A 15,281-nucleotide genomic window follows, 5' to 3' on the forward strand; every position below is an offset into this window, starting at 1 on the left:
ACAGCAGGCATATCCCAACACCTGTTCTCAGCGTCAGGAATCAAATATCACCTTCACTCTTTGTGGAGATTGCAGTCCTCTGGAAAGGTGGAAGAACGAATCAAACTCTAAAGAAGGCTAACGACATCAGAAGCCTGGCTTTCTCTAACACCCATAGCTTACTATGGGTTTGAGCTGCTCCAAAGGAAAACTTATAATTAGATCCTGTTGAGTTAGCACACAGAAAGCCTTTTTGAACCACAGATCTCCTAAGAGATGAAAGGACTCATCCATTACAAAAGTATGTCATCAATCCAGGACACATGCAAAGGCACTCTGTGAATGTGGAAACGAAAGTCTTCCCCTCCACATGGGAGGAAAATTCAGTTTCAGCTCAGCTAGGGATTTAGTCTCACTAAAGACATGGGAGGAAGTTCTTCAGCTGCCCAGCTCTCCCCAGCGTGGAAAGGACCACAGCAAGGCCACCTGAGCGCTCCAATAGACATTAACCTCCAAGGGAGTCACAGGCGGGCACACCCGTGTAAAAGTCAAGCGGTTTCTTATTCTGGGAGCCCAATCCAAGGCTGGGGGAGGAGGGTGTGGGGCTGTTTAAGCATTGGCGGACTGCGGACTGAGTCGTTGTACGTTTAATCCTCCTCTTCACCTTTCTTTTGCTGGCGTAGTCCTGCCTTGGCCATGCAGGAGATTGTGTTTACCCAACTCGGAAAGTGCAGGAACCAGATCGGCACAAAGGTTGGCAGCTAGGGCTCTGAGGACCCAGCTCGGGCCTGCAGGGTGGTCGGTGAAGATGTTGGCAGTGGAAGGGGTGGTGCCTCTGCATTGCAGGCTGCCGAGGTGAACACCAAGGGACCCAGTGGCCTGAGGAAGGGGGATGGAAGTGGGAGAAGGACTGGGACAACTCCCGCTTCCTGAGCTCCATGACTCAGCCCTGGCCTGTCTGGCCTTTTGCATCTCTCGCAGTTCTGGGAGGTGATCTCTGATGAACATGGCATTGACACTGCTGGCACTTACCACAGGGACAGTGACCTGCAGCTGGAACTCATCAATGTGTACTACAACGAGGCCAGCGGTGAGACCCCAGTCTGTTCCTGACTGCCCTCCTGGGAATACCAACCCTCTCCTCACTCATTCCCTTCTGTTAAGGTGGCAGGTATGTGGCCCGTGCTGTGCTCGTGGATCTGGAGCCAGGCACCATGGACACAGTGCGTTCAGGGCCCTTCAGGCAGATCTTCAGGCCAGACAACTTCGTCTTTGGTGAGCTGTGGATGAGGACTTGGGTGTGGCTCCTTAGCCAGGGCAGCTCAAAGTCAGCGAGTGCCCCAAGGTCATCTCTGTGGGAACTGTGTAACTGGGGCCCCTGAACACCCTCCCATACTCTGAGTCATGCAATCCCCCTCTCCTAAACGGGATATGGGAAGAAAATCCAGCTGTCTCCTCAAAGTGAGTAGCTGCTGATGCAATCTCCCTGCAGGGAGCTGAGGTGGGACAGTGACTATGGCCTTTTCTGGGACCGGGCAGGAGCCACCTGCAGCGAGTCTGTTGTTAGGCCGTCTCAGGTTTGGCTCCTGATCTAGGTTCTAACAGGCAAGGCTGCTGTCTTGTGACTTTAGGGGAGAGGGTTCCATTCGCTCCACTTGCCAGGTGAATGGTGCTTTTTGCCTTGTGGCGACCACTGATGACCACATACCTGGCCATCAAGTGACTGACTACTACCTTACAGGTCAGCACGGGGCCTCAAACAACGGGGCCAAGGGGTACTACACAGAAGGCGTGGAACTGATGGAGTCGGTGATGGATGTTGTGAGAAAAGAAGCTGAGAGCTGTGATTGCCTGCAGGGTTTCCAGGTGATCCACTCCCTGGGTGGGGGGACTGGGTCTGGGGCGGGTCGCCTTCTCATGGACATAATTCGGGAGGAGTACCCAGACAGGATCATAAACACATTCAGCATCCTGCCCTCACCCAGGGTGTCAGACGCCGTGGTGGAGCCCTACAATGCCACCCTCTCCGTCCACCAGCTCGTACAAAATGCAGACGAGACGTTCTGCATTGATAATGAAGCACTCTACAACATCTGTTTCAGGACCTGAAAACTGACCACACCCACCTATGGTGACCTAAATCACCTGGTGTCTGCTACCATGAGTGGGGTCACCACGTGCCTGCGCTTCCCAGGCCAGCTGAACTCCGACCTGCAGAAGCTGGCCATGAACGTGGTTCCATTTCCCCGGCTGCACTTAAACTGATTTGTATTTCACTGGTTCAGAAACCTTTTCTTTGTAGAATGTAGCAAGAGTCATTTCCAGCCCCATAGTGGCATATAAGAGTTAACAGTAAGAATGCGTTTAAAACACAGAGGACCCGCTTCTTACAAACTGATCTGCTGTGTGTTGGTTCCTTTTAGGAAGTTGCGACTATGTTTTGATTCAGCAAGTTAGAAACACATTTCTTCTAAAAGCTGCCTTTGGACATTCCAGACTGGGTGGGAGTACAGGATGTAAAGAGAAATATCTGGCTCTAAAACAAAAACGGAGCTATCCAGCAGAATGGTTCTCAATGTGTGCATTCAACTTACAGAGATAAACTGATTTGTATTTCAACAGTTCAGAAACCCTTTCTTTGGAGAATGTAGAAACAGTCATTTCCAGCCTTATACTGGCATATAAGAGTTAGCAGTAAGAATGCGTTTAAAACACAGAAGACCAACTTCTTGCAAACTGTTCTGCTGTGTGTTGGTTCCTTTTAGGAAGTTGCAACTATGTTTAGATTCAGCCAATTAGAAACAGGTTTCTTCACCGGGCGCTGTGGCTCACTCCTGTAATCCCAGCACTTTGGGAGGCCGAGGCGGGTGGATCACGAGGTCAAGAGATCGAGACCAACCTGGCCAACATAGTGAAACCCCGTCTCTACTAAAAATACAAAAAATTAGCTGGGCATGGTGGCACGTGCCTGTAATCCCAGCTACTCAGGAGGCTGAGGCAGGAGAATTGCCTGAACCCAGGAGGCGGAGGTTGAGGTGAGCCGAGATCGCGCCATTGCACTCCAGCCTGGGTAACAAAAGCGAAACTCCGTCTCAAAAAAAAAAAAAAAAAAAAAAAAAAAGAAACAGGTTTCTTCTAAAAGCTAGGTTTGGACATTCCAGAGTGGATGGGATTACAGGGTGTAAAGAGAAATATCTGACTCTAAAACAAAAACGGAGCTATCCAGCAGAATGCTTGTCAATGTGTGCATTCAACTTACAGAGTTAAACGGATTTGTATTTCAGCGGTTCAGAAACCCTTTCTTTGGAGAATGTAGAATCAGTCATTTCCAGCCTTATAGTGGCATATAATTGTTAGCAGTACGAATGCATTTAAAACACAGAAGACCTGCTTCCTACAAACTGATCTGCTGTGTGTTGGTTCCTTTTAGGAAGTTGCATCTATGTTTAGATTCAGCGAGTTAGTAACACAGTTCTTCTAAAAGCTGCGTTTGGACATTCCAGAGTGGATGGGAGTATAGGCTGTAATGAGAAATATCTGGCTCTAAAACAAAAAAGGAGCTATCTAGCAGAATGGTTTTCTTTATTCCTTTATTTTTTTTTTGAGACGGAGTTTCGCTCTTGTTACCCAGGCTGGAGTGCAATGGCGCGATTTCGGCTCACCGAAACCTCTGCCTCCTGGGTTCAGGCAATTCTCCTGCCTCAGCCTCCTGAGTAGCTGGGATTATAGGCACGCACCACCATGCCCAGCTAATTTTTTGTATTTTTAGTAGAGACGGGGTTTCACCATGTTGACCAGGTTGGTCTCGATCTCTCGACCTCGTGATCCACCCGCCTCGGCCTCCCAAAGTGCTGGGATTACAGACTTGAGCCACCGCGCCTGGCCAGCAGAATGATTTTCAATGTGTGCATTCAACTTACAGAGTTAAACGACACCTCCGGGACAGATGAATATGGTGGGTGCAAGTTCGGAGGTGAGGCGGGTACTTTGCTAGAGCCGAGGAATTCAAGACCAACCCAGGCAACAGGCTGCAGTGCATTCGTCCGGCCAAGGCCCATGGCAGCCTCCACTTCCCGACCTCAGGCAATCCTCCAACCTCGGGCTCCAGAAAAGCTAGGACTACAGGCGCCTGCCGTCACGATGCCCGGCGAACTTTTTTTTTGTGGGGGGGGACGGAGTTTCACTCTTGTTACCCAGGCTGGAGTGCAATGGCGCGATCTCGGCTCACCTCAACCTCCGCCTCCTGGGTTCAGGCAATTCTCCTGCCTCAGCCTCCTGAGTAGCTGGGATTACAGGCACGTGCCACCATGCCCAGCTAATTTTTTGTATTTTTAGTAGAGACGGGGTTTCACCATGTTGACCAGGATGGTCTAGATCTCTCGACCTTGTGATCCACCCGCCTCGACCTCCCAAAGTGCTGGGATTACATATTTTTAGTTTTTATTTTCTGTAAAGTCGGGGTTTCACCGTGTCGGTCAGGCTGGTACTGAACTCCCGAGCTGAGGTGATCCACCCGCCTTGGGCTCCAAAGTGCCTGGATTACAGGCCTGAGCCACTACCTCAGGCCTTCCTATTGTTTTTAAATTCTCCTCTGTTGTGTCCTTCCTAAGTCAGTTAAAGTAGATTGAATTTTTTTCCCTTCTCATCATGCATCTCAGTTTTCTGTGTCTCCGCATTCCTAATATTATTTGATTTGGTGTTAGACATTGCCCGCTGTAACTCACTGAGCACTGGGCTTTTGGCATTTTGTGTTAAAATTGTTTTAGACTCGTTTGATATTCAATAAAATGACTTAAAAACAAGTGGCTTCTTTTCAAGCTGGCTTTTTAATTTTTTGAAGCAGGATAAGAGCAGCTATTAGTCAGTGGCTATTTTTTTCCACTATGGTTGTAATATGCCTTTTTTTTTTTCTTTTGAGACTGAGTTTCACTCTTTTTACCCAGGCTGGAGTTCATTGGCACGATCTCGGCTCACCGAAACTTCCGCATTCTGGTTTCGGGCAGTTCTCCTGCCACAGCCTTCTGAGTAGCTGTGATTACAGGCACGTGGCACCATGCCCAGCTAATTTTTTGTGTTTTTAGTAGAGACGGCTTCTTACCATGTCACCAGTTTGGTCTCGATCTCTTGACCTCGTGATCCACTCACCTCAGTCTCCCAAAGTGCTGAGATGACAGGCGTGATCCACTGTCCCCGGCCTGCAATATGCGTTTTTAAATAATAAGTCTTATTTTTTAGAGTTGTTTCAGATTAATGGCAAAATTTGAACAGGAAGTACAAAAGGTTTTCACATACCACTTGCCTCTATGCATGCCTAGCCTGCTAGACTATCCATGTCTCTCTCCAGAAAGGCACATTTATTACCATTGATGAACTTACATGCTAATATTACGCATAGTTCATGGTTTACACTGGGGATGATACTCTTTTGCCTATTGTAAGCCAGTGGTCTCCGACAGTTTTGACTCCAGGGACTTGTCACCCAGAAGACAGTTTTTCCACAGATGAGGTGCGGGTAGACTGCTTGGGTTCAGGGTGATGGTTTCAGTATGAAACTGTTTCACGTCCGATCATCAGGCATTAGCTAGAGTCTCATAAGGAGCATGCAACCTAAATCTGTAGTGTAACTTAGACCTCTTGCATGTACAGGTCACAACAGGGTTTGTGCTCTAATGAGAATCTAATGCCATTGCTGACCTGACAGGAGGTGGAGCTCAGGCGGTAATGCTTTCTCGCTGCTGCTCACCTGCTGTGTACGGCCGGGTTCCTAACAGGCCATGGAGCATCGTTGGGGTTTGGGGACCCCTGTTATAACCAATGCTCCCTTTATTAAAAAGGGTTTTTCCCTTTAGCTGATGGAAACACCAAGTGTTGCAAGCTCTGTGTGAGCTACAGAGATTATTTCTTTGGAGAAGTTCTTCTCCCTGCTTTGCATCATTTCCTCAAATACATGTACTAATCAGCACTTTCCTGAAGATTAAAGACAGGAATCCAAGGCATTCTCTGTGTGCAGCAATGTTCTCTAGTCTGTCCTGTGATGTCACCACCCTGACTTTTTCAAACTTACTACAGGCTCTGCCTGGGTCCTCCCCCACTGCTTTGCAGTTCAAAATCTCAGGTGATAAACCGGAGTAATCTTGGGGCTCACCTCTTTTATTTTCTCTCTCCCAGGGATCTCTCTACTGTACCGCACTATATGCAGTGTGGACGCTATAGTTGAAAATCGTGTTTCCAGTTTTCCAGTTGCTTAAGGTGGAGGACAAATCTGGTCTCTATTACTCCAATTTGGCCAGAAGCAGAAGACTCCGTTCAATCTTTGTGGTCAGAAAGAAGAGTATGGCAGAAGGCAGCTTGTTAGAATGGAAGGTCCCTGGGCTAAGAATCAGAATTACCTGGGCTCTAGTCTCAGCACTGCATTGACTACCTTTGTGCAAGTGATTGATCCTTCTTGAATTTCTGTTTCTTCATTTGTAAAGTGGGTCAAATCATCATTCCACAGCTGTTGTAGAGATCAGTTGAAATAGTATCCTGCCGGGTGCGGTGGCTCAAGCCTGTAATCTCAGCACTTTGGGAGGTCGAGGCAGGTGGATCACGAGGTCAAGAGATCGAGACCATCCTGGTCAACATGGTGAAACCCCGTCTCTACTAAAAATACAAAAAAATTAGCTGGGCATGGTGGCACGTGCCTGTAATCCCAGCTACTCAGGAGGCTGAGGCAGGAGAATTGCCTGAACCCAGGAGGCGGAGGTTGCGATGAGCCGAGATCGTGCCATTGCACTCCAGCCTGGGTAACAAGAGTGAAACTCCGTCTCAAAAAAAAAAAAAAAAAAAAAAAAAAAAAAGAAAGAAAGAAAGAAAGAAAGAAAGAAATAGTATCCTAACGTTTATAAGTGTATTTCTCTTTCAGGGTTATTTATCTATTTATTTTCAGGTCCCAATATACTGTCGAAATCTTTTCAGGTTACTTTAGGCACTGGACATAGTAGAAACTTACTGGAAAGCTGATTTATACTAGAATTTTTTTGTTTTTTGTTTTTTGAGATGGAGTTTCGCTCTTGTTACCCAGGCTGGAGTGCAATGGCATGATCTCGGCTCACCGCAACCTCCGCCTCCTGGGTTCAGGCAATTCTCCTGCCTCAGCCTCCTGAGTAGCTGGGATTACAGGCGCTCGCCACCATGCCCCTAATTTTTTTTTTTTTTTTGTATTTTTAGTAGAGACGGGGTTTCACCATGTTGACCAGGATGATCTCGATCTCTTGACCTCATGATCCACCCGCCTCAGCCTCCCAAAGTGCTGGGATGACAGGCTTGAGCCACCAGGCCCGGCTTATACTAGAATATTTTTTATAGAATTATCCCTAATTCTCACGAACAAACTGAAAATAAAAAAGAATTACTCCCAAGAACATCTGAGGAAATACAAGGCACAGTAGGGACACACTTCAAGGCGCCCTGGCAGTTCTCTGGTTTGGAGCAGAGGTGGGACAGGGTGTTTGTTCCCTCAGAGACTGGAGTATTTTCTGTGTGAGAGTAGCAATGGGACAGTCATTTTCTGGCAACCAGTCTGTGGCAGGAAGAAAAGTTACAACTGCAGAGTCCAAAGGGCAGCCGGGAAGTATTCTTTGAGGTGGGGAACAAAAGACATTTTAAACTTTTTGCTCTGCTTCAGGCAGCTGATGTCACAGTGATGATTCACCACATCAGGGACACCCTATCCAGTGGGCTTAGGCAAGCCTGCAGGCCACTTCACTAAAGAAATAAACCAGCCGGGGCCGGGCGCGGTGGCTCAAGCCTGTAGTCCCAGCACTTTGGGAGGCCGAGGCGGGTGGATCACGAGGTCGAGAGATCGAGACCAACCTGGTTAACATGGTGAAACCCCGTCTCTACTAAAAATACAAAAAATTAGCTGGGCATGGTGGTGCGTGCCTATAATCCCAGCTACTCAGGAGGCTGAGGCGGGAGAATTGCCTGAACCCAGGAGGTGGAGGTTGCGGTGAGCCGAGGTCGCGCCATTGTACTCTAGCCTGGGTAACAAGAGCGAAACTCCGTCTCAAAAAAAAAAGAAAGAAATAAACCAGCCGGGCATGGTGGCACGTGCCTGTATTCCCAGCTACTCAGGAGGCTGAGGCAGGAGAATTGCCTGAGCCCAGGAGGCGGAGGATGCGGTGAGCCGAGATCGCGCCATTGCACTCCAGCCTGGGTAACAAGAGCAAAACTCCGCTTCAAAAAAAAAAAAAAAAAAAAAAAAAGAAAGAAAGAAAAAGAAACCAGGAGGTGTGCTCGCCGGTGCTGGGCTTGGCGGGTGGCGGCAGCGGTGGTGGTGGCAGCGTGCACAGAGGTGATTGTGGCTTCCCTGGTGAAAGACAGTGTGGTGGTTCCTCAAGGACCTAGAAAATGAAATTCCATTTGACCCAGCAAACCCATTTCTAGGTATATATCCAAAGGATTATAAATCATTCTACTGTAAGCACACATGCACACGAATGTTCATTGCAGCACAGTTTACAATAGCAAAGACCTGGAACCAATCCAAATGCCCATCAATGATAGACTGGACAGGAAAAATGTGGTACATATACACCATGGAATATTATGCAGCCATCAAAAACGATGAGTTCGTGTCCTTTGTAGGGACATGGATGAACCTGGAAACCATCATTCTCAGCAAACTGACACAAGAACAGAAAATCAAACACCGCATGTTCTCAATCATAGCTGGGTGTTGAACAATGAGAACACATGGACACAGGGAAGGGAGCACTACATATTGGGGTCTGTTGGGGGAAAATTGGGGGCAGACAGCGAGGGGTGGGGAGTTGGAGAGAGATAGCATGGGGAGAAATGCCAGATACAGGTGAAGGGGAGGAAGGCAGAAAATCACACCACCATGTGTGTACCTATGCAACAATCTTGCATGTTCTTCACATGACCCCCAAAACCTAAAATGCAATAAAAAACTAAGTAACTAACTAACTAAACATATGAATAAATAAAATTGCATGAGGCTGACTGGCCTTAATGATGAATGTTAAAACTCGGTATCTGGTGGCCTCTGATTGCATCCTGGTTCTGCCACTTATGGGCTGTGTGACCGGGAGACAGTTTCTTGACATCTTTGTTCTTGACTCTTCAGCTGTACAGTAAGAATATTACTGCCTAAATCTTAGGGTTTTGGTAAAATTAAAGCAATTAACTCAAATACAGGTGTGAGAAGAATGTCCAGCATATAGAGAGAGCACAGAAAATCATTAGCTCTGGTTATTTGTAAAGTGTTTTAGATCAGGACCAGTGGTAAGCCTGGGAACAACAAGGTGTCCACACCAGGGGGTTGTAATTTGTGTTCATTTTAATTGACAGTTTGGGACTCTAATATTCGATGGGTATTTGTAATACTGTCCTTGGCAGATTCTCACACAGTCTCACATGGCAGGAATATAAATACTAAAGGAAGCTCCCTCATCTTGTACTGCTCTTTACCACCCTTGTAACACCAGATAATAAACACTTAAATGCTGAGTTTTTTTCTGTTTTAAGATTAGAGAAAGAGGCAAAGCGTTTTCTGATCTACTTGTTTAATAAATTCTTTTTGCCAACTAGTTTTTTATATTCACTTAATAAACTTAAAGGTAATTTAAAGTATATGTTTATATAACTTTTATGAATAAGTGAAAAAAGTCATTTATCTTGAGAGAATTTAAACAGTTGCTTTAGAGTCTGTCTTTTAAAGTATTAACTTTTTGAATAAAGCCGAGTGTAGCAGCTCACGCCTGTAATCCCAGCACCTTAGGAGGCTGAGGCAGGCAGATCAGCTGAGGTTGGGAGTTCAAGATTACCCTGACCAACATGGAGAAACCCCATCTCTACAAAAAAAAAAAAAAAAAAAATTAGTCAGGCATGCCTGTAATTTAGGTGGTACATGCCTAGAATTCCAGCTACTCAGGAAGCTGAGACAGATGAAACATTTGAACCCAGGAAGCAGGGGTAGCAGTGAGCCAAGATCACACCATTGCACTCCAGCCTAGACAACAAGAGTGAAATTTCTTCTCAGAAAAAAAAAAAAAAAGAAAAACAGAAGAAAGTAAGAAGGAAAATAAAAGAAAAGAAAGAAAGAAAGAAAAAGAAAGCAAAAGAAGAAAGTGAAAGAAATAAAGAAATTATATTGCTCTGAAAAATAATAATTAACATATTTTACTATTGAGTGGTAGGTTCAAACTACTCATGATATCAAAGTTTACTTACCTACATCACTAAATAAGCAAGCTGTATGTAATAAAAATATATGTATATTTTTCCTGAAATTATACAATATGAAGAAATATTTATTTCTCTTGCTCAATTTGTTAAAATTTCTTAGAAAAACACATGTACTACCAGTATATTTGGTTGAAAAATCAAAATTGTGTACGTTTGTAGGGTGCAGTGTAATGTTTTGATATATATATAAAATATGGAATAATTAAGTCAAGTTAAGTAACATATCTATCGCCTTACTTACCTATAAATTTTTTGCAGTGAGACATTAAACTTACCGTTAGTTATTTTGAAATGTACAATACATTATCATTGACTGTAGTAACCCTACTGTGCAATAGATCTCAAAACGTATTTATCCTGTCCGTAAAACTTTGCATTCTTTTATCAACAACAGTCTTTGGTAACCAATTATTCCACATTGTACTTTGTTATTTCAACTTTCTCAGATTCTACATAAAAGTGGAATCATGCAGTAGTTTTCTTTGTGTATCTGGTTTATTTTACTTAGTAAAGTATCCTCTAAATTTATCCATATATATATATTTTTTTGAGATGGAGTTTCGCTCTTGTTACCCAGGCTGGAGTGCAAGGGCGCGATCTCGGCTCACCGCAACCTCCGCCTCCTGGGTTCAGGCAATTCTCCTGCCTCAGCCTCCTGAGTAGCTGGGATTACAGGCATGCGCCACCATGCCCAGCTATTTTTTTGTATTTTTAGTAGAGACGGGGTTTCACCGTGTTGACCAGGATGGTCTCGATCTCTTGACCTTGTGATCCACCCACCTAGGCCTCCCAAAGTGCTGGGATTACAGGCTGGAGCCACCGCGCCCAGCCCAGTATTTTTTCAATTGACGTTGTCTCTCTCTTTTTTTTTTTTTTTTTTTTAAGACAGAGTTTCGCTCTTGTTACCCAGGCTGGAGTGCAATGGCGCGATCTCGGCTCACTGCAACCTCTGCCTCCTGGGTTCAGGCAATTCTCCTGCCTCAGCCTCTGAAGTAGCTGAGATTACAGGCACGCACCACCATGCCCAGCTAATTTTTTGTGTTTTTAGTAGAGACGGAGTTTCACCTTGTTGACCAGGATGGTCTCGATCTCTTGACCTCGTGATCCACCGGTCTCGGCCTCCCAAAGTGCTGGGATTACAGGCGTGAGCCACTGTACCCGGCGTCTCCCCATTTTTAAGGCTGCATGATATTCTACTGTGTATGCTATTATTCTAAATGTATACATCACATTTAGAATAAAATCGTAATTTAAATACATATTCATTTATTGGTTGGAAAACTCATGTGTAATGAAAAAATATTTGTGTGGCAACATGCATTAACATAATTTAGCATATTAATGTCTCGTTAATAATAGCTAATTTGTACTGAGCACTAACCGTAATACTATATATATATTAATAAATTTTGTTCTTACAGTGATATGGTCTGGTTGTGTCCACACCCAAATCTCATTGTGAATTGTAGTTTCCATAATCCCTATGTGTCACGGGAGATACCTGGTGGGATGTAATTGAATCACGCGGGCAGTTACCCTCATTCTGTTCCCATGATACTGAGTGAGTTCACATAGGACCTGATGGGGTTTTTGGTTGGTTGGTTGGTTTGTCTTCTTTCATTTGTTTTCATGGAGTCTTGCCCTGTAACCCAGGCAGGAGTGCAATGGTGCAATCTTGGTGCCACTGCAACCTTCACCCTCTGCGTTCAAGCAGTTCTCCTGCCTCAACCTCCCTAATAGCTGAGACTACAGGTGTGCCACCATTTCTGGCTATCTTTTTGTATCTTTATAGATACAAAAGGTTTTACCGTGTTGTCCAGGCTGGTATTGAATACCTGATCTCCTGATCCACCCACCTTGACCTCCCAAAGTGACGAGATTATAGGTGTGAGCCAACATGCACAAAGGATTTGATGGTTTTATAAGGGACTTCCCCCCTTTTGCTAAGCACCTTTTCTCTTCCTGCCACCATATAAAAAAGGATGTGTTTGTTTCCTCTTTCTTATGATTGTAAGTCTTCTTAGGCCTCCCAGCCATGCTAAACTGTGAGTCAAATTAACCTCTTTTCATTATAATTTACCTAGTCTTGGATATGTCCCTCTGGCAGTGTGAGAATGGGCTAACACATACAGTCACTTAATAACAAAGGCATTATTATTATCCTCAATTTACAAAGAAAGAAACCAAGGGAGAGAGAGAAAGAACTTGCTCAAAATAGCACAGCCAGTATTAAAACACAAGCAACTTTGACTCCAGAGATAATAATCTTGAATATACCAAAAAAATGCATACAACATACACACATCACTCTTCTCTGAATTGCTTTAACATTGAAAGACTGGAAATTGCAAATCTAGTTCCTCGATTTAGGGTAAATTAACAAAAGTTTTATGTTTCAGCTTAGCAAGTTATTGTACGAAACTTATAGGTAACAGACATCATTAGCTGCCAAAAAAAAAAAAAAAATAGTATGACTAGATTCAGTAACTATCTAGTCATGCAAATGATAGACCAATTAGATCAAGATCCTAATAGGGGTCTATAAAAAACATTTATGTGAAAAGCTGTGACCCTCCCCCGGACACCTTTTTCTGTCTCCTTACAGATATACCAATTTTTCCTGAATGACTCAGGGGAATACCAGGAACTGAGAATGCTCAGTGTTCAGAGTTGATTACCGGGAACAGAGTTCACACATTTCTTCTATATTATAACGAAATGTTATGAATCTTATTTTGCCCCAGAAAGGCTTCTAGTAAAAATATTGGTCATGTATAACCCTCTATTTGGATTCATGGGAATTTTCAACATTCCATTCAACTCAGAGACATGAAAATGTCAACCAAATTTCATAAAACATATTTGAATGAGATCAAGACTTTCTTAACTCAGTATTTTATTTCATCAGTAAATTTACGGAAAAATAAGAAATGTGTGTACTTTGGGGGAAATTACAGTGTTTGCCACATGGGAACAATTCAGACAAGTGCTCTTCGTCATCACTCTTTTTTTTTTTTTTTTTTTTTTTTTTTTTTTTTTTTTTTTTTTTTTTTTTTTTTTTTTTAAGACAGAGTTTCGCTCTTGTTACCCAGACTGGAGTACAATGGCGCGATCTCAGTTCACCACAACCTCGGCCTCCTGGGTTCAGGCAATTCTCCTGCCTCAGCCTCCTGAGTAGCTGGGATTACAGGCACGCGCCACCATGCCCAGCTAATTTTTTTTTTGTATTTTTAGTAGAGACGGGGTTTCACCATGTTGACCAGGATGGTCTCGATCTCTTGACTTCGTGATCCACCCACCTTTGAGATCCCTCCCAAAGTGCTGGGATCACACGTGTGAGCCACCGCGACTGGCCTTTGTCATCACTCTTAAAGTAGCAATAAGATCACATCCATTTCCTGGCAGCAGCTGGCCTGTTTTTCACTGACGTGAAGTGCAGAAGGCATTGAAACAGTGAAGAAAGCTGCTATGAATGGAATACAAATATGAAGTACAATTGGTAATAAAAAGTATCATTTGTTATTGTACAACTATAGATAAGAATATTAGTATGAGCTAAAAATATTTTTACTGAAATTGACAGAAAAACTTTATTCACAATATTTCTATTTCAAATAATTTTTAGCTCTTTATTTGCTGGCTTTTTATCCAATATTACTTGAGCTCAATACAAATCAACAAAATGAATTTTAATTTTACTGCAAGAATTTTATTCATGTATATGTTAAATTTACTGAAAATATGTTGATACTCTGTAAAACATTTATACTTTTTATTTGATAGAGGCTTGCTCTGTTGCTAGGCTTGAGCACAGTGGCACAATTAAAACAAAGTTGCATCCAGACAAAAAAAAAAAAATGTGTAAGAGTGGCCATATTTATATCAGACAAAATATACTTCTAGAAAAAAAAAATTAGTCCCAAGAGACAAAGAAGATCACTCTGTAATAATAAGAGGATAATTTTTCAAAAAGATATAACAATTAGGCTGTCGCAGTGGCTCATGCCTGTAATCCTAGCACTTTGGGAGGCCGAGGTGGGTGGATCACCTGAGGTCGGGAGTTCAAGACCAGCCTGGCCAACATGGTGAAACCCCATCTTTAAAAAATAAACAAATAAATAAAAGATATAACAATTAAAAATATATGCACCCAACTTTGGGGCACATAAATGTATCAACACACGTGAAGAGAACTTTAGAAAAAAACAGACAAATATGAAAATAGTAGAGAATTTTGTTACAATAGATTATTCAGACAGAAAGCTAAAAAAAAAAAATGGTATGTTTGCAGGCCGGGCGTGGTGGCTCAAGCCTGTAATCTCAGCACTTTGGGAGGCTGAGGCGGGTGGATCACGAGGTCAAGAGATCGAGACCATCCTCGTCAACATGGTGAAACCCCGTCTCTACTAAAGGTGCAAAAAATTAGCTGGGCATGGTGGCGCGTGCCTGTAATCCCAGCTACTCCGGAGGCTGAGGCAGGAGAATTGCCTGAACCCAGGAGGCGGAGGTTGCGGTGAGCCGTGATCGCGCCATTGCACTCCAGCCTGGGTAACAAAAGCGAAACTCCGTCTCAAAAAAAAAAAAAAAAAAAAAAAAAAAATGATATGTTTGCATAGCGCTATAGAACAGTTGCACCTACTGGACATATATAGAATATTTCATGTAACAGTATGAGAATACACATTCTTATCAAGCACAAATGGAACATTATCCATAACAGATTATATGTTGGGCCAAAATAAAGCCATTTCAAATTTTAAAATATTAAAATTATATCCACATTTTTTTGTTTTTGTTTAGAGACGAAGTCTCACTATATCACCCAGACTGGAGTGCAAGGGTGAGATCTCAGCTCACTTTAACCTCCACCTCCCGGGTTCAAGCAATTGTCCTGCCTCAGCCTCCCAAGTAGCTTAAATTATAGGTACACACCACCATACCAAGTTAATTTTGTATTTTTAGTAAAGGCAAGGTTTTATCATGTTGGTCAGTCTGGTCTAAAACTCCTGACCTCAGGTAATCTACCTGCTTTGGCCTCCCAAAGTGCTGGG

The 15,281-nt window shown here is 43.7% G+C and overlaps 1 protein-coding gene across 1 annotated transcript; it reads left to right on the forward strand.

The window, feature by feature from the left end:
- The first annotated feature begins 675 nt into the window (after positions 1-675).
- LOC141582183 (tubulin beta-4B chain-like) lies at positions 676-2,114 on the forward strand. Its single transcript, XM_074389760.1, has 5 exons — positions 676-732; positions 961-1,069; positions 1,144-1,254; positions 1,721-1,845; positions 2,082-2,114. The coding sequence occupies exons 1-5, from the start codon at positions 676-678 to the stop codon at positions 2,112-2,114; spliced, it is 435 nt and encodes a 144-aa protein (XP_074245861.1).
- Positions 2,115-15,281: the final 13,167 nt, after the last annotated feature.

Source organism: Saimiri boliviensis, chromosome 19 (genome assembly GCF_048565385.1).
Source record: "Saimiri boliviensis isolate mSaiBol1 chromosome 19, mSaiBol1.pri, whole genome shotgun sequence".
Taxonomy (NCBI): domain Eukaryota; kingdom Metazoa; phylum Chordata; class Mammalia; order Primates; family Cebidae; genus Saimiri; species Saimiri boliviensis.

Excerpts from the sequence above, each read along its gene's own strand:
- LOC141582183 (XM_074389760.1), top strand. The coding sequence starts at position 676 with ATGCAGGAGATTGTGTTTACCCAACTCGGAAAGTGCAGGAACCAGATC. Across the intron at positions 1,070-1,143 it reads GTACTACAACGAGGCCAGCG|GTGGCAGGTATGTGGCCCGT; the intron begins GTGAGACCCCAG and ends CCTTCTGTTAAG. Across the intron at positions 1,255-1,720 it reads GCCAGACAACTTCGTCTTTG|GTCAGCACGGGGCCTCAAAC; the intron begins GTGAGCTGTGGA and ends ACTACCTTACAG.